The sequence below is a fragment of the Rhinolophus sinicus genome, linkage group LG01, assembly GCF_036562045.2.
Source record: "Rhinolophus sinicus isolate RSC01 linkage group LG01, ASM3656204v1, whole genome shotgun sequence".
Classification (NCBI taxonomy): domain Eukaryota; kingdom Metazoa; phylum Chordata; class Mammalia; order Chiroptera; family Rhinolophidae; genus Rhinolophus; species Rhinolophus sinicus.
The window spans coordinates 131,363,980-131,390,743 of record NC_133751.1 but is presented as its reverse complement, the minus strand read 5'-3'; the positions used below and the strand labels follow the sequence as shown (position 1 = coordinate 131,390,743).

At 33.0% G+C, this 26,764-nt stretch overlaps 1 protein-coding gene across 5 annotated transcripts in view; it reads left to right on the top strand.

Annotated features, from left to right (window-relative positions):
• The window catches only part of LRP1B (LDL receptor related protein 1B), a 1,798,389-nt gene that overhangs the window by 1,666,027 nt on the left and 105,598 nt on the right, over window positions 1-26,764 (top strand). For 4 of the 5 annotated variants that reach the window (XM_074335786.1, XM_074335783.1, XM_074335779.1 and 1 more), the window contains 9 exons: window positions 1,773-1,902; window positions 3,563-3,669; window positions 4,005-4,137; window positions 11,038-11,160; window positions 17,069-17,194; window positions 17,921-18,058; window positions 19,552-19,686; window positions 22,888-23,007; window positions 25,443-25,684. In XM_074335786.1, coding sequence (XP_074191887.1) covers window positions 1,773-1,902; window positions 3,563-3,669; window positions 4,005-4,137; window positions 11,038-11,160; window positions 17,069-17,194; window positions 17,921-18,058; window positions 19,552-19,686; window positions 22,888-23,007; window positions 25,443-25,684 — 1,254 coding nt within the window. The remainder of the gene's footprint in view (window positions 1-1,772; window positions 1,903-3,562; window positions 3,670-4,004; window positions 4,138-11,037; window positions 11,161-17,068; window positions 17,195-17,920; window positions 18,059-19,551; window positions 19,687-22,887; window positions 23,008-25,442; window positions 25,685-26,764) is intronic. The other variant, XR_012497488.1, reaches the window with a different exon arrangement.

The following is a 26,764-nucleotide window of genomic DNA, read 5'->3' as shown; positions in this document are numbered from 1 at the left end:
CCTTCTGTGTTATTGTCAATGCAGATACACTAGTGTCATTGGTTATTGACCTTTTTTTACTTTAATTAGCCTTCTTGCTGAGCTAATCATTCATTAATTCTACAAATATATACTGAGTAGTTATAATCATGGCATGGTATTAGATGCTTGGTACACAGACAGACATGGTTCCTAACCCAGTGGAGCTTAATTGATTGAGATTTTAATTTATGTTCCTTTCTTTCTACATTTGCTATTTTGTTCATTCATTCACTTATTTATTCAGCAGTGTTTATTGAATTCTTACTCTGTCCCAGGCACAATACTGAGCATGGAGAGTATGGTGGCAAAAAAAAGGAAAAAGAAAGAATGAAACCCTTTCTCATGATCAGTACATGGTCCATTTCTCCAACGTATTTTACACCACTCACTGTTACATAGCTTACCCCACAGATACAGCACATTTCTAATTATCCTTACACATTAAAGCCTTTCTTAGGTAGTTCCATTTATATTTAAACTTTCTCTGCAAAGCCTCTCCTAAAAACCATAAGAATCCATATCTTTGAAACTATATCCATTTGTTTTGACAGTTAATTTATTTTATTGCAATTATTGGTTTAGGTGCTGGTCTTTCCTATTAATCTATGAGTTTATCAAATACAGAGAGTAAATCTTAGTTTTCTTTGTATTCTTATTTAACTATCTGGCAAATAGTAAACTCTCAATATTTAAGAAAGGCAGGAAAGAAAATCAATTATATAGCAAACAGTCTAATTAAACATCCATCAACAAGGAGAAAATTACAGGAATTTAGAAACTCAATTCTCCTTCCTTACATGGGAGTGAAACCAGGAAGAAGCCGGGAATAATAGTTAAAAATGTTTCATTCACTGGGAGTTTCACAAGCTGAGAGAATGTTGCACTTTTTTGTGGAAGGAACAAACAAGTATAGTCTGGCAAGAATAGAAATTCCTTAACAGAAGACTATCACTCCAGCAAAACATGTCATTGGGCCATCCCATTTCAAGCAGAATTGTCAGACCACAAGGGAAGTAAATGTCTAGTGGATCTTTTTCATTGGTCTCATATAAAAAAACTGAAAGATTCCCCAAAGGTCTATCTACTATCTTGTTTGACTTCCAAATAAAATCTGTATGTGGGCTAGCAGAAATGACAATCGTGGCAGTTCATTTCACAGTTCTTTAGGATCAGATATTAGAAGAGAGAAGGATTATCAACAGCAAGCCAACTGTAAAAGGACAGGTACTGAGAGAAAGAGATGGGAAGAATGGGAAAGAATGAACACTGAAGAAGTTTTTCCAATGCAAAACAGATCTGCTTTAGCATTGTTGTTTGCTTCGTGTTCCATCCTTTGATCCAATTGCTAATGAACTAGATGTACTTGCTTAGACATAATTTTTTAGCCTCTTTCCTCCCACACTATCTTCATTCTCACCTGCAATTATTAAAATGACATTACCCATAATGTCAGTTTGAAGAATAATACACTTGGAGAATTTTAATTCATATGATGAAGCCATGGGACTTATGATCTTTTTTTTGTTTTGTTTTGTTTCTCTGTTGTATTATGACTAACAGAGAAAAATGAAAGTGGAAAATTGTTATAATTATGTTATATAACACTGGGCTTACATGTGATTATCTGAGCTTATATTTTGTAGACATGGTTTCTACACTTCTAGGTTTCTATGTGTGCGGTTTCTAGTTGTCTTTTGGGTTATGTTTGTCTAAAAATATAATTTTAATTACATGTGTGTTGATTCTTACAGAGAAATTGTGAAGCAAGTTGTTCTAAAGATCAGTTTAGGTGTTCCAATGGTCAGTGTATATCAGCAAAATGGAAATGTGATGGTCATGAAGATTGTAAATACGGAGAAGATGAGAAAAACTGTGAACCAGGTAAGATTATTGAGGTGATAATAAAGTCAGCTGATATTTCAACTTGAGAAAATATAAGTTTGAATAATGATATTCAGAAAATGGTGGCAAATGCACGTATAGATTTCTGTTTGTTAGAAATAATCTGAGATATCTGTACATAGAAAATTGGTGTGCCCTTCATATGTTTTGAAAGTGTTTCAGCAGGTTAGATTTTTACTATGTTCAAGATCCAAGCATTCTCCTCCAAATTTGATTTTCTGGTTTCTATACCTGTCTGTAACATTTAGGATTGTTTTTTCAAGACAACAAAATGAAATATGATGAAATTGTAACTATGATAAAAGTCAGGCTTTCAATTAGGGAAATGAAGATTATGAAACAGAATGTAATAATTTAAACATGATACCAACTGAGAAAAAACTTAAGTGTATTCTTTTTATTTACATCTTGGTCCAAAATCAATATAAAATTAGTAAGCAAAACGAGAATATAAGAAAAAAAAAATAACACCCAATTTATGCATTTCTATTTCTTAAATATGACTCTGTAAATATTCTTATTAAAACTTAATTTTTATACCTAGCTACTTTAAAAACATTATCTTATAGAAGGAAATCGCTAGGAAAATTATACTATAATCTATGTATAACCATGAAAACATTACTTTGAGATACTAGGTCAAAATAGCAGGCACAAGGCACATGCATTATCATGTTCCAGTACCATGCCCGTGGTCCATACTTCTAATAGATCTGAGCTTTTCTCTTACTGAATCCAGACATGTTCTTCGACTCCTTCGTACTACAAATCCCTAGGCAAACATTGTCAATTAACAGAAATTAAAACAAATGGAAAAATATTTTTAATATCCCTTGAATGCGCAAGTCACACCACAAAGTCATTGTGTGAGTACGCTTGGCTACCTAATGGCCTAATATAAGGCCAAAACCCCAGAGGTTTGAATGTAAGCCTTACAAACTCAAACACATAGCCAAAGGCAGCTGTCATAATTCTTATGTCCGTTAATTAGATTGGGTACTGATATGATCTTATTTATCAACTATTATTTGTATTTTCTGTATCATAAAGGAATACTTCAAATTCTATAGACTCTTAATTACACATATATTCATATTGAAAATGCCAAAACCAAAATCCTTCTTGAAACTGATACAAATATGATACTGATGTCAACATAACCAAATAGCTATCACAGTGTCTAGGAGAACCTGCCAAGATTTCCACTGTTAGATTTATACAACGCATATATGAATTAACATTTCCCAGGATCGCTAAATCCTATTACACTTTTGAAAATAATGTAAGGCTATTATCTTTTAAATAATTCAATTTAAAATTATGAAAAATTTATTTAACTCTTTAAATTCAAAGGGAAGGAGGATAGGAAGGTTTTTATTTTCCTTTTTTCTTTAGATTAGTGAGTGTAATACTTACTGAACAGGCTATTATATCATTGCAGTATTTTTTAATACAATGCAACAATGTTGTAAAGCACATTTTAAACAAATATTTGCTATCAAATGTTGAATATAGTGTAAGTGATATAAACTATTTTCATTACTACCTATAAAATTTGATGTGCTTATATGTGTTTTTATCTATCAAACCAGTCATTCTTTTTTACTGAATCTAAATCTCCACTTATAATTGCATTCAGCTTCTCCTACCTGCTCCTCAAGTGAATATATATGTACCAGTGGAGGATGTATTTCAGCGTCTTTGAAATGTAATGGAGAATATGATTGTGCTGATGGTTCTGATGAGGTAAAACCTATAATTTTATTAAAATCTCTAAATTACATGAATTACATTTGGGAAAGCAATGTAATAAAAATAAAGAGACAGAATCTTGATTCTCAGCACTGTCTAAAATGTTAGGACAAGTACATTAAATACAGTAATTTCCACAAATACCTGGATCTTCATGCTGTCCATATATTAAACCCCATTGTCATTTATAGAGGTTGTATTCATTAATTCAAAGTAAAAGAAAGCCCACAGTATAATAAATCTCCAGTATTGTGAGCTGCCTGTTTGTTTTGCCTGTGACAGTATCATTATAATTAATAAAAACTGCAGTGCCTTTTGTATTTACGCAGATGGACTGTGTGACTGAATGTAAGGAAGATCAGTTCCGATGCAAAAATAGAGCCCACTGTATCCCAATTCGGTGGCTGTGTGATGGCGTTCACGACTGTGTGGATGGCAGTGATGAAGAGAACTGTGACAAAGGTAAGGTATCTGTGTGTGCGTGTGTGTGTGCGCGCGCCATAAATAAAATAATGGCAGTTAGAGTGCTGTGGAGAATATATAGTGTGTTAAAATCAGAGGACAGGATCATTAAATGCTTCTGTTTACTCTTTCTAGTTTTAGTGTAGAATAGCCTGTTCTAAATAAGCAACATCTGGATCATTTTCAGAGAAAAACGTCAGTCTTTGTACACCAAAGGCAACCAAAATGCAAGTGTTTATTGAGTGCCTACCATGAGCATGAATTTTGGACTAGCTGCTGCTCAGGGTTAGGGATACTAAAAGAGCTCGGGGAACATAGCCACTAGAACCAATGACAAAAATCTTTTCAGAATACATTTCTCTTCTACGTTGCTTGCCTTGTTCTGAGTGAATAAAAACAGCACATAGTGTACTATTACACATACTAATATGCTAGTTCATATATAGGTTATAGGATGTGTCCAAAATGCGGCAGATTTCCATTTTGCCGCATGGTTAAGAAAACGACCTACATATTTTTGTCAGTCTGGAAGATACCTTTGGGCTTTATAGTATATTATTTTCCAGTTATTTGAAGGTATTTCCTGACAGTTAACAATTTTTTAGTTGTAAGTTATCACATTAACAACAGTAATCATTATTACTTTAAAATTAATGAAATGAAAGCAAAGAAATTGCGTGGTAAAGCTTATAATGACTTCAAATTACATAATTCTTACCGTTTTCATAATGTTAAATATATTATTTAAATAAAAAAAATTAACCTGCTTATGAAAGTATCGCAATGGACTTTACATTTTGAATATTTGGAATATCATCAACATAGATGGTACCAGATATTGGCATATGTTGCAAGGCATTTGAACAGGCACTCAAGGTTTACATAGTTTAAATGTATCTAAAGTATTTAGTTCTGTAAATATCTAGTCACTCAGGGAAAAATGTTTTCTACTTTCTCTAATATTATATCAAATAATTTGGGTGATATTTCTATCCCAAAACCTGATAAAGTATTGTTATATACAGCAGAAGAAATCCTAGTTCTCATTTGGAATCGGCAGTACATTATAGAGAGCCAGAAAAGGTTAAACTTCCATAATAGCTATTTCTGCTTTTGGTTAATTTCTCACACTCACTTTCTGTAACTGTTCACTCTAGATAGAGCAAACTTTGTGGACAGTCTGTCACTAACAATCTTCTGTAGTCTAATATGCAAAGACTTTGAGACAAAATAATTAAGTTATTCCTCTTTTTCCATTTTCTAGCTAGTAAATTCCACCCCCTCAACTTCAGTCACTGTTATCAGTATTTCTTTTTCCTTTGCTTCCTGCTTCAGCTCATGTAATATCACCTTACTTGTCTTCAATACATCTTACTCTCCCTACCAGGTTCATTTTGTTTACGTGTTACTCGGATTATGCCAATCTTTATTCAAAGCTCTTCCTTCCTGGTTATATACAAATAACTCACCCTGGCAGTCAGATTTACATGAGAAGGATGCCATTTTATCCCCCAGTCTTATATTCTACTACTCTGCTTTATATATCATATATCCTAGCCAAACTGGAAATATTCTAGCAACATCCTATATGCTTTCAACATGTTTCCTGATCCTTTTGTTATTTCCACCACCCTGATTAATACCTTTGCCAATAAAAATTCTGTCTGTTCTTTCAAGTCCATCTCAATTGCTACTGTCTTCAACCAAATTGTAGTGTGTTTTGCAATTTCCCTAGCCACCCTTTGATTGCATTCCTGGTATCATATTCTTCCTTCGAATATAGTGACTTCTGTTTTACTTGACCAACTTTCCCTTGTTGAAGTTTCTTGATGCCAGTGATTAGGTATGCAAACAGAACAAGAAACTACATTTCAGACAGGGGATCCTTATTTACAAAGTCATAAAGGTGAGGGACAGTTTAACTTCTTAGGAACCACAGTAATTGAAGAGTTATGCTATAAAACTTGGTTTTAATACCAAGCATAATGAGAAGTTTTCCAAGGCTTTGAAGGAATCCTCAAATATATATATATATATATATATATATATATATATATATATATACACACATATGTATATGTATGCATATACACACACATACATGTATGTATGTATATATACATATATGTATATATGTGTATATGTATACTTATATACATATATGTATAGGTACATATATGTATGTTATATATATGTAACATATATTATGCATAATATATTATATAATATATATAACACATATATGTATATTATATATAATATATATAGCAAATATATATATAATATAGCAAATATATATATAATATATATTATATATATTAACAAAAGTAGCAGGAGATTGATAGGATTTGTACTACATAATAACACAGAGAATTTATTGAAATGAGAATCAGCAGATCTAGTTTCTTTTCTTATCTCCATGAACCTTTCTGTGCTCATTTTTTCATACTATCAAATCCAACCACAATGAAATATCTCCAAGAGTTGTTGGAATATCTGGAAAGAGTGTGTGTGTGTGTGTGTGTGTGTGAGCGGGGGGGGGGGGCAGTCTTGTCAGGATTTGTCTGTATTTAGCAAATGGCGTGTTTCATAAGAACTGTTTTGACAAAGGAACCCAGGTTTAAAAAAATCAAACAACACAGTAAAAACTTGAACATTATAGTATTTGAAATCTGAAGTGTCTTTTAGATTTAAAATTATCCTGTTAAATGTTTAAACTTACTGAATTGAGAGTTGAGAATCTTTAATTCAATCATTCAAAATGTGTCAAAGCTTCCCTCCCCACTCTACCACTCTACTCATGCCTCTAACTTTTCTTGAGGTTCCCCCTCCTCCCCCCCCATAATTAAATTCTAATGAAATATCTTGGTGGTTCAAGTGTTTGATCTTGTATTGATATACCTTAAGGCATGATCAAGTTCAGATTTCTAGTATTTAATTTATGTCTGGAAAGTTGTTTAGGTATTAAATAAATGTTCATCAAGGCATTAAGAAAATGGAATGGCTGAATCAACACCTCTTCCATTAAATCTAATTTCCATTCATCTCAAATCTGGAACTATGAGCTAACCAGAGGTGAGTGTTAGGAGCTAGACAAGTATGGGACATTTTCCAAGTGAATCAGTTTTACTGGTTTGCTTTGAAAAGACTGAAATCCAAGATACTATGGAATTAGAAGTATTTACATTTACATCCAAATACTATGGAATTAAAAGCAGCATTTACATGTTGCCTCAAGGCAAGTTGGTGTTCCTTTTGGCTTGAGCTCCCAAACTTTACTCCTCTTGGCAATTTTGGTGGAAAAGATTGAGAGTTACTCTTTTTAGTAATCATCAGCCTAAAAATGTGGACATTATATATGGAAATTATAAAACATTATTATACAGCTTCTGCCAACCCAAAATAGGATGAGAATTCTAAATGCTTATTTTCTGTAGTGATGCACTTGTCCAGATATTTATGAGCCTGTTAAGGGCTCAGGTATATTTAAACATAGGTTGTTGTTACTTAATGCGTAAGTTTTTATATTCTAATGAACCTCCTGTAGAGCTGATCAAGAACATGACTAGGAAACTGCGATTTTAATTCAGCTAATCTCTTTTAAATTATATCTCTTTTGTGGTTTATGCTTGCTTCCTGCCATTTCAAAATAAGCACTTTAAGTTCGACTGGGGATGTCATGGTAGCCACAGTGGTACATTTTTTGAAATGCAAATTCTTTGTAGTACAATAGGAAGCCTTTAGGAGCTTATCATAAAATTTTACCTTTCTGTTACAGTTGTGATTTCATTTTTATTTCTCTTCTGCTCAATAAAATAGTGGCACATCCAACACTCATGAGAAAAAAATTCCATCATCTAATGTGATACTTTAGTAAACTCATTTTTTCCTGTCAACAATACTGATATGCTACAAATAGGAGTTTTCTAAAATAATCAGAAGATGTCGAGTTCACAGATTTTGTTTGAACGTAATCTGTTGTAAAATGGAACATGCAATGAGATTTAAACTGTAGAGTCTTTATTCTAAAAGAACACAACTCTTTCTTTATATATTCTATTGATTTTGATACGGAATTAAGCCAACACTCATATCTTGGTTTTCTTTAGAACTGATGACTGTGCATTTTATCTTTGTTATTGTTTTCAGACAGAGAATTGTTAAATGGTAATATATTTTATTGCCTGGGTTTTGGTAATTGAGATTATTTTTAGAATGAGGGAATTTTAGAGATGAACATTGCAGATGTTTGAAAGAAAAGGGCACCCTGATGCCAGACATTGTACTGTTAGAATGGTGATACGTGATTCACCCTGATGTTCTCAACAAAGACCTCCCTTTATCTATATCTTAGAGTCTGTTAGTCCTCAAAAATGCCAGTTAAGCTATACCAGTTCTGTTAAGCATTTTTTGCAGAAAATCTTACGACTATTCTGACAGATAGCACTAAAATTTTTATTGGGCCCAGGTTCAATTATCATTCAAGATTCTGAGCAATCTACCTATATTTCTTTACCCTTTTCCTTCTAAACATGGAAGATTTTTAGTGAATTGACTTTCTTTCTTATCTGTTATTTCACAGCAATAATAAATCATGAGCTTTTTTTTCAACATCTGGCAACCAAATTAACAAAGATACCCAGAGCTGTGCCTAGCCATTCCTCTTACCTTCCTATTAAAATGGAAGACATGTCTCACCTCTCATTTAAGGATAATCTTTTTAGTTTGGTTTAGATCTCAAATTCTTCACAATTTCTGAATTTTGAAGGAAATCATTATATCAATTACTTTTTTTTTTCCTTATTCTCAACCCTACTTTGTGTACTGAGTTATTTTCAGAAGCATTTAAATGTGTTCAGATACTTGTTTTCCTCCATACAAGCAGCTATGCTCTTACCCACCCAACTTTTCTCCTTCTTCGTCTCATTTAAGGCCAAACATCTGGAAATATGTGACTATGCTAACTATTAATTCTTTATCTGATGATAACCAACAACAAATATTTTCTAAACCCACCCTCACTAAAGCTACTGTGTTAGCATTATTATAAAGTGCCTACTATGACCTTATAGTTAGAACACTTTCCAGGTATTTCTCCAACTGCTCTGGCTAGTTCAACTCTTATGGACTCCTCTTTATGCATCCATTCTTTAAATCCTGATTATCTCTGTGTTCTCTTCTAAAGTTCAAATAATAACTACAACTGATCATTTCCAGCTATACATTTACAGCTTAGAAACTTACCCCATATTTCAAACATGTTTATCCATTAGCCTGCTAAGTATCATCACGTGGTAGTCTTACCAGTACCTTAAGTGAATCATCATTATTTTGATTACTTCTGCTCCACCTGCTGTGTTTCTTTATGTATCGAACAACACCAACATTCATCAAATTGTCCAAATAAACCAAAAATTGAGTATTGTTTGACTCCTCACTCTCCTTTGCCACGCTTATCTATTTAGCTACCATATTCCGAGGATTCTACCTCCTGAAGAGCTCTCAAACATAGCTACTCTAAGTCATATTACCATCAGTTATTTTCTGGATTGCTTCAACCCCTATTCAAATCGGTCTTTTTTTTTCTCCACTATTGGCTTTACTCTTACTATCTTCATTTCCAAGTTCTCTACACTATAACTGTGTTAATCATTCTAAAATTCAAATCTGATTCTGTCATTCCCTAAGTTAAATCTTTGCTACTGGAAGTGAATTATTAGGAATTTGTGTGCAAGTCAAAACTCAGAATAAGAGCTATTTGACCCTCACAAGCCTAGGCTCATTATTCCCTCTGTAGGGCATCCACAAAATGAGCAATGCTTCTTCTTAGGTATTCCCCATGTTTTAACGAACGTATCCTTTTTAAAATATGTCAATACCTTCAATCATCAAATCTGGCCATTGTAGAAACCATGCTTCTTACCTTATGTATGAGCTTAAACAGGTAATGTAATTCTCTGACAGCAGTCTTATTTATATTAATTCTAAATTCCCATCAAATTTCTTTGTGTTGTTTCCCCAAGTACAGCTTGCAGATATGACCTTATAAATCACCTTCACCATACCTCATTTGTAATATATGAAGACACTGAGTTCCAGAGAAATTAATAGACTTATCCAAAGCAAAACAAAGCAAGTTCCTAGTTCCCCAACGATTGTAGTTTCCAGTGTATATTGCTACATATCTAGACTTATAACCAGCAGTTATTAGTACTTTTTGTCCTTTGCGTGTGGTAAATGTACTTAATTGTATGATAGAATATCTCTGTATTCTTGATCCTGTTTAACTGTGAAAAGAGGAAAAATGCAAACATTTAAAATTACAAAAATTAGGGTACCCTATTGTACAATTCTTATAAGAATAATTATTGTTTTACCACACTGCCAATTTCTCCCTTCCATTAGAAAATTGTTTCTTTTTGACTACAAAAGTTTTTTTACTGATATTCTGTTTTCAGTAATTCAGTTTGTCACTTTATAGATACAGCTGAATTATCTAAATGTTTGGTATCTTTTCTTTACAAAACAATACAATTTTTAATAATGAAAATTTATACAATTTAAAAGTAAAGTTTCCTCACACTCAATAACATACAACGTATGTGGAAAAAAATTTAGATTTGACACGACTTTCTTCAACCATTTTATCAATATTCTTTAAACAAATATGATATACATGATGGTAATATCGGACTGTTTTGAAAAATAAACCATGAATGCCTTTTTAAAAACAATTTGGATGTTACCTGTACCCATGTGGGTGTGTATACATTTATACACACACACACACACATACATATATTTGTAGTTGCTTTGCTGAGAATTAGAAGAATATGTGTCATGCTGACTGACTTTATTTATGCTATATCTCTATTTCATTTTCTTTGTTTTAAATTAAAGGAGGAAATATATGTAGAGCAGATGAGTTCCTTTGCAATAATTCCCTTTGTAAACTACATTTCTGGGTATGTGATGGAGAAGACGACTGTGGAGACAACTCTGATGAAGCCCCTGATATGTGCGGTATGACATTTCATGTGTCTTTATATTGTACTCTCATCTCCTTATCTAATGTATTAGCATGGATCAAGGGAGTGGTGAGATGAACCACACATTCTACAGTCCTGGGCTTAGGTAGATAAAATATAACCACAGATACAAGTTTTGTTCCGGTTATAAGAGATTACTCTGTTCAAAGTTTATGCCTTTATTGAGAGTCCTCCTAAATCTGAACTTTCATGTGTCAACACTATTAGATTATGGTCTGTCTGAGAGGATTTAGAGTAGTTTACCTTTTGAATTTAGTTAGGTTAATATAAAGACTGTGTCTTCATGCCTCATTGGTGCTTTAGTCCAAAACAATTAACTTTGACAGATAAGTACATGGAAAAAGTGTAAATAATAAAATCATGTAGCTCCACATGTCACCCACAACTGAGGCTGATGTTTAGAGAAGGAAGATCTGTATCTGTATCTATCTATATTGATATCGATATATAGATGTAAAGGTATAGATATGCAATACAAATGTTAGGCAGATGAATGAAATTAGGAATTATTTTATATTTAAATCTGAAAATCTTAAAAATAGTTATTGATTCTAATTCAAGTTACTTTTCACTGATACTTGTCATAAGAACACATATGCAACCAACAACTTTAAATGTACAATTTTAGATAATCAAAAGAAGATATTTCTTATATTTGGTAAGCATTTTTAGTTCCTATTCTCATTCTTTGTATCTAATTTCAGCAAGAAAGGTAATTTCACCTCTAATTTAAAGCTACCACTACTTCAGATATGACTTAATTGCACATCAGGTAAATTAAAGAAAACATAACATGAATGTATGTACATAAATTCTTTGTTCTGTTTGATGCATCAAGTAAAACCAATACAGATGATGACATTGACTACTGAGGTTACAGTTGAATAAGAAGTCCAAAACTTGAAAGCAGCTTTATTTTTAAAAAGACTTAAAACTTCAAAAAGTCTTTGCAGAATGTTCTCTGTAGGTACAACTGATGAGAGCTTATAACTAAGTTTCAATGTCAGTTCTTTACATAATCTTACAAACTGGACTCTAGAAAATCACCAGAGAGTATATTGTTTCTGAACCATTTACATGAAAAAATATTAGTTTATGTAGCCAGATTCCACTTCAGCATAAAACTAGGTGGAATAGGAAATGTTTTGGTAACTAATTGACCTTTGGGGGGGCTTCAGAGTCACACCCCCTAGGACCACTTCCAAGGCCAGGAAATAACTCTCAGTGACATGCCACACAACTGCTGGGAAAGTTGTAAAATACGTCAACCTTGATTATCTGAATGATTTTTGCATTCGTCTCAGTCATCAGTGTCAACATCAAGCCAAACTATTATGTACCAGCGACTGTGCCAAGTATTTGGGATAAAAAAGTGAAAAGCACGTGGTTCTTTTTGACAAGGAGGTATTATTCTGATTAGATAAATATATTTTCTATACACTATTTCCAGCAGTGGTAGGAAAAGGTACAGGTAAGCCAGAGAGGCGTAAGATGAACTCTGCCTAAAGGGAAATTCAGAAAGCTACAGTTTTGAAGGACCTATACTAAAAGGCATAGTGAACAGTGTGGAGAAAAAGTATTCATTAATTAAATAAATATTTGTTATGCTAGATACTGTGATTTATTTTGGTGATAAATGATGAGAGAAACAAACATGGACTCAAACTTCACACAGCTGAGAATCTAGTGGAAGAGTGATGCTGATTACAAAAATATATAGGCACAAACTATGATACACGCATTGAAGAAAAAGCATCATAAATTATAATTTATGTGTAGAATGGGAGGATTTTATTCAAACTTCAGTGAGAAATAACATTTTAGTTTGAATCTGAGAGCCAAGTAGGTGAAAGGGATGGGTGTGTGATTGTGTGGATGACGCAATGCTATAGGCAAAGGAAACACGATGTGGAAAGGCCTTGAGGCAGAGCAAATCTTCTCTTACTGTAGGAATTGAAAGATCCTGTGCCTGGAGAGACAGAGCAAGGTAGATGTTGGCTTAGGATGAAACTGAAGAGATAGGAGAGATACCTGAAACCTTGTGAGGTTTGGTAGGGATTTTCATATTTAGCATAAAAGCAATTAAAATACTAAATGATTTTAAGTGGAAAAGGCACATGGTAATATTTATGCATATATTTTACAAATATTGGAAAGAGAGGAGCAAGGCTAGTTAAGACAATTGCAGTACTGTAGGCAAGTTACACTGATAGCTTAAATTAAAATAATGACAACACATGATGGTAAAGTATACACAGATTTGAAGGTGATTTAAAAGGCAAAATTAATTGGATTATATAATGGATGGTATGTAGGGGCGAGGGAGAGGAAGTTGCCAAATGTAATTTATAGGGTGTTTTTGGCTTGCACAATTGAATGATGGAGAACATAGGTAGGGGAACAGTTTTGCAAGTAAGATTAAAAGCATGCTTTGAGATGCATTTGAGGAGACACGCAAGTGTAAGTTTGAGAGTTAGCATAAAATGTGGTAATAAATACAAAGAAATGTGTGAGAGTTACGCTGGGTGTGAGTAAAGCATTAGAGAAGGGATTAGGATAGCATATCGAGGGATACCAAACATCTAAATAAATATGAGCACTCAAAAAACACTTATGTGAGTGACCATAAAAGAATTAGCAAAACAATATCAACAATAACAAAGCAGTGTGGCAAAAGAAATACCAAGGTAAGAAAATGTTTCAAGGAAGATGGAATTGTTCCTAGGCAAGCTGGGAAAATGAGTTTTGGCACAGGTGAAAAAATTAGTTTTACATAATAGTGGCCCCTTCACTGTTATTAAAAAATGTTGAAATGAGTTGAATGAGTTGATAGTCTATGTGTAGATTCAGGTAGCTGTGCAGTCATTTAACAAGATGTTAACACATTTCCTGTCATTTTATTTCTGCTTTTTTTAAATGTATGCAGTAGGAACACATTCATATATAGAATGTGAAAGTTTGGTATTCTAAGGAGGCTTGAAAGTAATGCAAACATTTGAATTATTATTGCAAAGAGTAAGAGAGTAATATAGATGGATACTTTAATACTTTGTATATATATACACACAGAGGGTGCCAAAATATGTATATACATTTTAAGAAAGGAAAACAGTATTAAAATTGTAATACTCAATATATACCAATAACAAAAGATGAATACAAGTCATGTTTGACTTCTGCAATTACAAGAGGTGCTCAAAATGGTTACCAGCAGCGTCCAGCACTTTTGATTATGACGAACTACTGCTTGAGCAACGTTGACCAAAGTGTCCACTTGTACATATTTTTTCGGCATATAAATATATTACTTAAGAAATACAGTTCTTAAGTAATAGTCAGGGCCCATCTGGCACTGATAAATATTTATATTTGTGGTATCAGTTAGCCTTGTGACGTTATCATCTGTAAAATTCCTGAATCTCCTAGATGTAGACATTGGGATAGCAGGTGGTTTACTCATCCAAGTTTGGGGTTTTGTTAGATAACTAAGATGAAAAAGAGAAAGGGCCAGAAAATCCAGATTATTTGGACAAAAGTGAGTTTCTATTGAGTGCTTAGAACAATGTACAACGTATAATAGGTTACCCTTAAATATTTATCAAATGAGTTTATTAAAATATGGGAAATGGAATCTAATGTCAATAGAGAAGGAAGTAAAGAAACATTGGTAAAAGGTCAAAGGTAAATGTGTCGATGGGCTAAGGCTGAGGTTTTAGCTTTATATTTCAGCTAAGGCTGAGTGAGTATCTTAATGAGAGTGGTTGAATTGAAAAGATGCAAAAATAGGAGAATGTGATCAGAATTTGAAACACTAAAATTAGTGGCTTTGTAAACAAAGTAATTGGAGGAAATAGCAAATCCAGCTGCACCCATGTGTACCAATTAGTGTTCCTACCTGCAAGCCTCAGGAATTGTCAGTGGCTGAATGAAGAGAAATTTATTCAAATCAACCAATGACCACAGCCTCCTAGGAGAGTGGGTGGCCTAGGTGAATCGGAGTGAAAGAACAATGTATATGACAAACTCAAGGAGCTAAGAGCCCCAGTTAACAGTTGGTTTGCTCATTTGGATGTTGAAACCATCTAGGATGATGGAATGAATGTAGATGAAGAAAAATAACCATAAGAGTAGGTGCTACAGTCGTCACTGAATTAGGGAAGGAGTGATATTAATGAGGTTGTTGAGAAAATATAAATAAGAAGAGGTATATTCAAATACCTCACCCTCAAAATAGCGGTTTCTGGTTTCCGTTTATTTTAAATAATGGCGCATGAAGATGTGGTAACAAAGTTCTGGAAGCTGTAGTAGGAAACAAGGATATCTTCAAACATGTAATAACATGAGGTTTGAACAATTTAAGAGACATTCCTAAAAGACCTAAGGGGGAGGAATTATGGTTGGAGTAACAAACAAATTTCAACTAAAGCAAGGAGGTCAGGAAACAAGAACTATGGTATATTTAAGGAACTAATAAAGTGATATTGCTAGAATATCAAAAGTGACAAGGGAAAAGTCTGTAGGAGTGATATGGACAAGGTAACAATAAGTCTATTATGTCATTTAAAGTATTTTAAATTCTATTCTGAATAGTTATGGAAGAGATGATCAGATTAATGTGTTAGTGGATTATTCTGGTGGCTTTTGAAGGATCTTAGGTTGGACAATAAACCTGAGGCATTTAGGAATCTACTAAAGTTATCTCTGTAAGAGATAATAAAGTGCCAAGCTGTGGTGATTATAATTGTCATGCATGGAAAGAAGAGGGCAAGTTTGGAGCAATATCAGCTGAACTTGTTGACTAATCACAGTTGAAGGTCAATGAGACGAATGCATTTAGAATAGCCCCACACTTGTGGCTATGATGTGCCTCTAACAGAGCTATGCAAATAAGACAAATCTTATGTTTGGAGGGAAGGGATTCAAGGAAAGATGATAAAAAATTAAGCTTTGAACTTGAATTTAAAATTCCTGAGGGAATATTAATTGTGAGATGTTGCAATTAGAGTTGAAAGTATTGAGGTTATAGAGTCAAGTAAACCCTTGAGAATGAATGAGAATACCTAAGCCGAGAACGTAAGAGTGAGAACATCAGAAGACCAAGGATAGAACGCTGTAACATTCCAACTGTGAGGATGAAGAGTCATTAGAGAAGTTTCCTACTTTAGCGGTGGAAGTCTTCTGATGAGGTAGGGATGAAAAGGATGAATACAATTACCTGGCTTCCACTGTTACCTCTTTAAGTCTCTCTCTCTCTCTCTCTCTCTCTCTCTCTCTCTCTCTCTCTCTTTCTCTCTCCCACACACACACACATACACATTAAAAATGAATAACTAACATAACTTTATGCACCTGAAATACATTGCTACACATCTGTTTAAGAGACGTAGAGTAAAAAACCCATCTTTAGTACTGTTGAAATATTCTTTTCATTGGATAGCCTATTTTCAGTTTTAGGTCTATAACATATGCTTTCTCAAGCTCTATTCTGTGTGAAATTGCTCTTTCAGATAGCTAAGTGTCCCGCCATGTTGTATAAACCATAGGCATAAATTAATTTGGTACACTAAGTGAAGGAGGCTGAAATAAGGCAGCTGGAAATGAGACCATGAAGTCTGGCTTTTTCTTATTTCATTCGGCTTTACAGCTGTGCACTCTTTTCTGTAGTTAATATAAATAACTAGGATCACAAGCTTCTGTTATCACACATTTTTCTGGTATCTACATGTAGGCAATTTCCACAACAGAAGACATTCAGAAAATCTAGATTATAGATTTCAAAAGAAAGAAAACAAAAAAAAGGAAGACAAAAGAAGTATGGTTATGCATAAGTCAGTGTACCCAAAGGAACTGCTTTGGTTTTTCTTTTTTTCTTTTTTTTTCAGTCAAATATCTTTGCCCCCCCACAAGACCTCACAGATGCAGAAATAACAGAATATGCCTGCAGCCTGAACAAATGTGCAATGGGATTGATGACTGTGGGGACAACTCAGATGAAGATCACTGTGGTGGTAAATCCTTTAAATGTGAAATAATTGATTCAGTGGCAGCTATACAATAATATAATGAATTTAGAGCTCAAAAAAATTTAAGTATTTTTTTCGTGTGCGTCAGGGTATTTTTTTCAGTCATTTGATCTTCTGCCAGGGTATGAAAATAATCTGCTGACATTTCATTTGCATAGTAGAGCTGTGGAACTTTATCCAGAGTCTGTAAATCTCTGTTGGGTATAGGCACTTTAGTAAAGAAAATATTGCATGAGAGAAATAACATAGTGGTTTAAAAATGTTCTCTGTTTAATAGCTCCTTGGGGTGGAATGCGCTTATATAGATTGCATGTGTGTGTGTATACAGTCTCTTTTTCACAATTCTGAAATTAAAAGAACTCTTAAAACCAAAGACTTATTAAATTATGTGGCAAAATTACTTGGTAACAAACCCCGACTTGATCTGGCCGGATGCAGTTTACATTATTTTAAAACATTCCACTCAGGGTAAATTAAATACCCAAACATTTTCCTGTAGAAATAAGATAGCATTTACTGTCGGGTAAATGCATTATTATTTTTCAAAAAATCCAAGCATTTCAGAGTTTTAAAACTTGTCCCTAAGAGCTTCAAATAAAGGATTGTGGACCCATGTATTTCACAGCATTTAGTAAAGTCTTGGACATGTTATGTGCTCAGTAAAATTGTTTTGATTTGGTGAAACACTAATCATTTTTAATGGCTCTGTAGGTAAGCTTACATATAAAGTGAGACCTTGCAAAAAAGATGAATTTGCTTGCAATAATAAAAAATGTATCCCCATGGACCTCCAGTGCGACCAGCTTGATGACTGTGGAGATGGTTCAGATGAACAAGGCTGCAGGATAAGTGAGTTTGTTTTCTGTTAAAGTGCAGGGACATGTAAAGTCCAATTTATGCTTCAATATGACCAAAATTTTCTTTACTACTATGATAAAAAATTGTTCTTCAAAATATGCTTAAGTATAACCTTTTTTTAAGCTTTTGCCAAAAGCAAAGTTGAACATCACTTAATATCAGAAAGGATGAGGTGGGAAAGGTTGATTTTGCTATGAGTACCCTTTTTGGAGCAACAGCTGAGAATTCAATATCCTAAGGCAGACTTTGATGTCATCAGAGAAATCTATACTTCTTAATATTTTAGTTTCTAAAATGTAATTTTAATACTTTTTGAATTTCACAAACATTGATATTTGTTGAGTGATAATGAAGGTCTTAATAATTTATTCAGTGTTTTAAAATTTTAATTTGTTGACAAATTATTCTTAAAGAAACCATCATTATTTTATTCAGTTAGAGTGCAGTGTTACTTGAGTTATTAGGCCTTGACTGTTAAGAATTTGGTGTTTAGATAGTGTTTGATATTTATTTTCCATATTAAAAAATAATTGAACTATAACCCTAAATTAAGGTTGCTTATAAAAGCCACATAATACTTCCTACTTTTGAGTATTTTTTTTTTTTTTTCTTATTTATGCATCTAAGTTTTTCCCCACTGGATGATGAAGCAATGAGTTTCAGGATATGGCCCCATATATCTAATTCATAGTATAATTCCACTGGTGTAATTTACTTAATTGTAAAATATTCAAGAGTTAGTGGGGATTAATAATGGTTCCAATTCTGCTAATTAAAGTTCTCCTATTGCTCAATAATTTGATTTGTTTAGGCAAAATAAAGCTAATTTAATGTTGCCCCTATAATAATGTCCCTTCTTTTATTTGCATTCTACAATGTTTTGCTGAATGGGATATAAAGCAATGAAATTCTAACAACTATGCTGGAACTACATATAACTCAGAGTCCGTGCTAACCTGTGTTGCAACCCATGACCATTGGAACATGCTACACACTCAATCCTCAGACGTATGTCCATTCTATAAAAGTTTAAGAGCTGCCAATTGAGTCTACCTGCTCTGGTAACATGGTAGTACCCTTGGTTGTATTCCTGAATGTACCCCTAGGTAGTTTCTCAGAGATGTCTTGGTTCTTAGAGAAGGATGTAGTATGCATACATCATAATACTGTAAAGGTAGCTTGTGATTTGAATCATCGATTCTTGATTTCCTTTTAGAAAGTAGCATAGCTTGATAACAGCTGTAAATATTAGCTGTTGGCAATTTGTTCTAAACTATATTCTCTGTAAATGAATTCAGTTTTTATCTTCTTCTGTACCTTTATAAGAAACAAGGGTATATATGGAGAGAAGACCATAATTTTATAAATTCAAAGAGTCATCTATGGTAAAATACATATAATTTAAAATTAAGAAAAATAAATAAATAAACTAATACTTCAGGAATTAGAATTATATTAATTTTGATCATATTTTTAAATTCCAGCTCCAACTGAATATACCTGTGAAGATAATGTGAATCCATGTGGAGATGATGCATATTGTAATCAAATAAAAACATCTGTTTTTTGTCGCTGTAAGCCTGGATTTCAGAGAAACATGAAAAACAGACAGTGTGAAGGTATAGTACATTTCCTCAACAGCTTTTTCTTAAATCTTTATGTTTTAAAAGACTCCCAAAGCTGCAAAATTGTGAGATGACACAAGATTGATTTTCATCAAAATGCTGTGTGTCTATGTTGTGTGTCTACCTGTTTACTTATGAAAGTGAAAGTCCTGGGATCAAGATCCTGTGCATTTTTAAGGCTAAGCTAATGTCACTGAGGCTATGGAGCCTTTCCTGCAGCTGATTCAGACCTCCAGGAATTTCAATAGTACTGTTACAATTCTGTTTTGAAATACAAATAATGAAATTGCTGGTTCTGGAACAATTGGAGAATTAGAGGCACTTCATGCAAGAATGTGTTTATGATGACCCATTTCTCTCCAGTTGAGCATTTGCAGTCCTGCAATAGGAAATTCACTTTTGGAGTGTTGTGGGCTTTTGTTCTAACACCATGTCTACCACAGTGCTTTGTATTACCAAGAATTGTCTTTCAAAATTCAAAGACGGGATCGAAATAAATCGCTGTCAACTTACGAGTACTTGAGATCATTTAAAAATTGAGCATGTAGGATAGCCAGCAAATATGTAAGTTAGATGTAAATATAATTTAAGTCAGGTCTTTAACTATAGAACTACAAAATACAGACCTATATGTACTTTCTGTAACTTTCTCCACTAAAAGTGATATTATTGGTTTAGAGCCAAATCTAAATCATCTAAGTCTGGTTTATCTAGGATAAATTCAAGTCCTAAAATGCTTTCACCTACTGCTTCCTTTTCTATTATCTCTTTGTGTTATTCTTGAATAAAAAAAAAAGTGATTTTACATCACATCAATCAAATTGGAATCATTGGAAAAATTAATTGTACTCAGCCAAAGGGAAAGAAGTGTATCCATGTCATATTTATGTACATTGTGAGTAATATACTTACTTGGATTATTCATGACATTTCATTTCTCCATTAAAATGAAACACTGAAAACTGGCGACTTGTTTTCTCTCTTTTAAAAAGAAAGCAAATTATTTTTCAAGCCTAGAATATTTGTTGTTTCCTAGACACTTTTTATCAATTGTATATAAACATACACATACCACACACGTATACACACACACATACACACTACACACACACAAAGTCCCTTCAAGATTTTCATTTCAAATAACATTAATTTGCTCATATTTGTGAATAGTAGGCTTTGTTTCCTGTATATACATACAGAATTTAGAAATACTAGTCCCAGAATGTTCTTTATTTTTAATTATATTTCATGGCAAATATAACCTCCAAGCTACACTGAGTTAAATTGCTATGAATCCACTATTTCTGTAAAATTTTGTTGTGTAAATGAGTAACTTTTGAACAATAAAATTTTCATCTTAATTTAATAAATGGAGAGTTAATAGTAAAGAAAAGGAGTTTTGATTTGGTGTGGAGGAGAAGATAGACATTGGTTTGATTTGCAATTCAAAGAATTTAAATTTATGCTCTTCCTTTATATAGTTAAAAAAAGAAAAAAAGAAAAAAAAAGCTTAAGAAATTGATATTTGATATAAAAACCAAAACACTTCAATTGGAACGTCTAAAGAAAAGAGAAAAAACAGAATCGCAGAAGAGACATAGAAAGGGAATAGCAGTTGTTGTGTGGAAGACACTGGTCTAGAGATTGGACATGTATGGGGTTCCTCCATTCTCTTCCAAAGCTCATAATACAGACATTATTTTAGAAATGAAGAGAAAGTGGTGATCCTGGCCATTATAGGGCCATGTGAGGAAGCTGAGATTTTATCAAATTATGCTGGTTTTTGCTTATTTTCATTTCATATCCAAGGAAACCCACAGTAACAAATCACTTCCTGTTTAAAATTACAGGTTCCAAACAAATGAAAAATATTTGTTGTAATATTTTTTGATGGTTCAGTGCTGATAATATCTATTTTACTTAATCCCTGGCATAATGCTCATTAAAACAAGTAAACATATTTTTTAAAAAAATCTTTACCCTACATTTCAAACATAAATTAATTGTCATGAGAGCACTTACGTTCTCCTTGGGCAAAGTATCAGAGTAGGGACCACATAATCAGAAAGCCTGAGTGTGAGCCTCGGCACTGTCATTTACATGTGTCACTGGGAAAGTCCTTGTCTCTGCCAAAAGCCTTTAGAACACTGTTGAGTGCTAAACTAAAGATAGTTATTATTACTGCACTTATCTTTAAATTCTCTAATTCAAGGGAAGGGTTTATCTCACAGATTTACCACATAATTACAGCAGAGGAATTATGCTGATAGAAAGCAAAAGAAGAGGAGGAAAAAAGACAAAGTAGATAATTCACCAAAATCACCTAACCTCAATCCTGGACCTGCTCAAGCCACTACAATTAGAGGCATGTGCTAAGACACAGAATATTGCCTGTGCTTTGTTTATTTATTACTTATGATTTATATATTTATTTATATATAGGAATCTGGTTTCTTGTTTAATTCACATAGCCCTTCTTGTTACATAATCACTTCATCTATATGAATCCAGAGATGTATTAGAGATACATCCATATCTTCATTCTCTGCCAGGCATTGTGCAAAATGCTGGCAATAAAAAATGAATAAATCATAATTTATGCCCTCAAGTGACTGCCAGTCAAGTAGTGGATATGAATGTATAACCGTCTTGTGAAATATAGTGTGAACAATGCTGTAAGAGAAAAATACCAAAACAGCAAAGAGTGTGGAAACTATGGGATGGGCAATCACTACTATATACCGATGGAGACCAAGAAAGGCTTCAGGTCAAGTGGATCTTGAAAGATGAGTAGAAATTCTTTGTGGAAAGGGGGGCAAGGACAAAGGAGCAGTATATGACACGTGCAAAGGTATAGAGTTAGGTAATGAGAAACAAGCTTGAAAGGAAACTTCATGACCTGTTTATTTGAGTGAATGCTATTAGTAGGGAAATTTGAAATGGATGTTTCAATAAGTTAAGTGGATTAACAACCAATGTACAAACAACTGATAAATTATTATACTGAAAATATTGTCAAAGCATTATTATGACCTAAAAATATTCCACATGTTGCAGAATAGAGTTTGAAAGGACAACAAAAGAAATAGAAATAAGCTGAAATAAGAGAAAAGAAATTCGTCATTTTGGAAATGTAGAAAGAATGGAAATACTAATTGTGGGTATGATGATGCTAGCATGAGCTCTTCTTTTCAGACCTTAATGAATGTTTGGTCTTTGGTACATGTTCCCAACAATGTATAAATATGGAAGGATCATATAAATGTTTATGTGACCAGAATTTTCAAGAAAGAAATAACACCTGCATAGCAAAAGGTAAGTTATAACCATTATTTCAAAAGTTAGTGTAATGTTGCTGTAAACATCTTACAGGTCCATGTTATATTTTAGCAGTAGTTATATTTTAGCAGCAAAAAAAGGTTCGTGTTATATTTTAGCAGTTGCTTCATGTCTCATAATATAAAATAAGTCCCTTTCTACTGCTAATTTTGCCAGTTGGATTGTTTTTAGTCTTAATTAATCTAGTCTGGGATGATTAATAGACACAACTATCAAACACATGGTTACTGTTAAAATAATTTTGTCAGGAGGGTGTAAAAGTTTAAAAGCCAATGTAATAGAATGTAAAGTATCTTTATGGCCTACTCTCAGTGTATTTGAGAAATTACACTATGGATCAAACTAGCAGGTTAAAGATAATCATTACAAGGAGAATGGACTTTTGAGTAAGACTTTAAAAGGGTTTAAAATAAATTTATGCTTTCAAATTCAGACCACCTCCATTTAAGTATATCATTTTTTAAAATTAAATGACAGATATGGATTTCAGACATTTTTAGATATGGATTTTAATGCAAATATGTTTTTACTAAATAATATTGAGACTTAAATATTGTTAGCTATAGAGCATTATCGGACAATGTTAATAAAATAGTTATCACAAGAGGAAGACAGCATGATTGAGTGGATCAAGCATGGGCTATGAAGTTAGATATACCTGTATTTGAATCCCAGCATTACACTTTTCTGTGTGGCCGTGGGGAATTATTTAACTTTCTGAGCCTCAGTTCCATATCTGTAAAATAGGAATAGTAATACCTACTTTCCACAGTTGTTGTAAGAGGAGGAGATAAATTGTGAAAGGCTTAACTAGTGCCTGCTCCATAGTAAACTTTCACTGAAAGCTCTTAAACCTATAGAGCTGAACTACCCCTCATGCATTATTATTTTTGCAAATTTGCAGGTATTATACGTGCAATTTAATCTTTATGTTTTCATTAATATTTTAATTAATACTTTCAGGATTTGCTTTAGGGTTTTACTTGTCTCAGTATGCGTATGATATCAGCATTGTATTGTAGGTATCAAAACTTTAGGCCCAAGAATTCCACTTAGCAAGATTCTAGATAACATTGAGATGATGGCACTTTAATGTAATAAATATTGATATCTTTGTATAATAAAAATAAAAGAATACTTAAGATATGTGAATATTGGAAGAAGAAGATTCTTCATATCTTAATTTTCATTTGTTAGCCTAAGGTGATGATCTCTCAAGTGCACAAACTAAATGCTCAGAAATGTTTGAAGCTTAATGAACACACAATATAGCATCTGAATATTGAGAAAACAGCAGAACAGAATATCTTGTGACTTATCAAATAGAAATCCCTCTTCATAAATCTATGTTTGCTATAAATATCTAATTTCTAGTCATAAGATAAGCTGTGCCCTAAGAAAATCTACATTAATAACTCTTAGAAATGCATAGGTAACTGTATATTAAAAATAACACGATCAGGTCCTTTTTTAATTGGATTATTTTCTGTTGTTAAGTTGTATGAGTGCCTTATATACCAGGTGTGCCATAAAAATGTATACACATGACTTGTATTCATCTTTTGTTATTGATGTATTTTGAGTATTGCAATTTTAATACAGTTTTTTCCTTTCTTAAAATGTATGTACATTTTTTTGGCACCTTCTATATTTGGATATCGTCCCGTTATTGGAGGCTTTGTTTGCAAATATCTTCTCCCATTTGGTTGGTTTCCTCTTTGTCTTGTTCATGGTTTCTTTTGCTGTGCAGAAGCTTTTTAGTTTGATATAGTCCCATTCATTTATTTTAGCTTTTACTTCCCTTACCTTTGAGGTCAAATTCATAAAATCCTCTTTGAATCAATGATCTATAAGTTTAGTACCTATGCTTTCTTCTATGCAGCTTATTGTGTCACGTCTTATGTTTAGGTCTTTGATCCATTTGGAGTTAATTTTGGCATATGGTGACAGAAAAATTAGAGAACCATATTGACTTCACTCATATGTGGATTATAAAACTGAAAGCAACAAAGGAACAAGACAAACAAACAAAGAAACAAAAACTCATAGACATAGACAACAATTTAATGGTTACCAGAGTGTAAGGGGTGGGGGGCTGGTCGAAGAGGGTAAAGGGGGTCAAACATATGGTGATGGAAAGAGAACTGACTCTGGGTGGTAAACACAATGTGGTATACAGATGATGTATTATCAAAATGTACACTTGAAACCTATGTAATTTTATTAACCATTGTCACCCCAATAAATTAAATTTTAAAAATGTCATGAAGATTAAAAGAATGTATAAAGTTGGTCATTTTTATTGAGCAAGAAACTGTGTTAAGAATTCAAGATAATTTAACAGAACAATAATTAATTTTACATTAGTTGAAATTTACTTTATTTTTGTATTTTATTATAATAATCTCCAGGCTCTGAAGATCAAGTTCTCTACATTGCTAATGACACTGATATCCTGGGTTTTATATATCCATTCAACTACAGTGGCGATCATCAACAAATTTCTCATACTGAACATAATTCAAGGATAACAGGGATGGATGTGTATTATCAAAGAGATATGATTATTTGGAGTACTCAGTTTAATCCAGGCGGCATTTTCTACAAAAGGGTCCATGACAGAGAAAAAAGGCAAGCAAACAGTGGCTTGATTGTAAGTAAATAACATTGGTTATCTGAAGGCTTACATCTTTTCACCTTCCTGTTTAATTTTAATACATCAATCACAATATCTGATTATAGGAGGTAATTAATATATCCAGTGATTCCCCCCAATTCTCCCTATATAGAAATAAAACATTTCTCTACTCATTTCTTCTCATACCTTCATATAATTTATTTTTAATTTCATTCTGTTACGTTTTTGTGTTAATGTATTTAACTTAGCTATATAAGAATGGTAATGAATGATACCAAGCATTTCTAGAACATTTTATATTTATAATGTTAAACAATATATTATGAACATGAGATTTCTTTCATCATGAGATGAGATTAGGAACCATTAATTGTTTTTATGTTAGAAAATAGACTGTCAAAAATATGGAGAGAGAATTGTTTCATTTTTAACAATGTGAGAAATACGTTCATCTTCTAGGGCAAGAGATCAGCTCCATAGTGTAACCATTTTTTCTGACTCCTGATAACTATATTTTAGGGAACATCCAAAACAGAGCAATATTTTTTGCTGGTATATGTTGGACGTGTTGATTATCATGATTAGTACTTTTGAGAAAAGTAAACTAGAAAATTTATTTAGATTTGTGATCATAGACTCTCTTTTTTTGTTGTTGTTGTTGTTTTTGTTTTAGTGTATGTCAAGTTATTGTGTATTTTATATTTTGAAGTAACCTGGGAGAAAAATGACAGATAAATACTCATCTTTATGGGTCCTGGCCCATTCCCACACAACCAAAAAGTCAAGTACTATCACCGTAGGATGTAATTGAAGCTTTGTATTTGAAAAGAATCAGTTGTATAATACATATCTGAAAGCCCTCACTACCTTTTGCAGTGGGATCTATCATAAAGATTTTTTTTTTTTTAAGCTTTTACTGGGGAAGGGGAACAGAACTTTATTGGGGAACAGTGTGTACTTCCAGGGCTTTTTTTTTCAAGTCAAGCTGTTGTCCCTTCAATCCTGGTTGTGGAGGGTGCCGTTCAGCTTCAAGTTGCTGTCCCTTCAGTCTTAGTTGTGGAGGGTGCAGCTCAGCCATCCCTTGTGGCAGTCAAA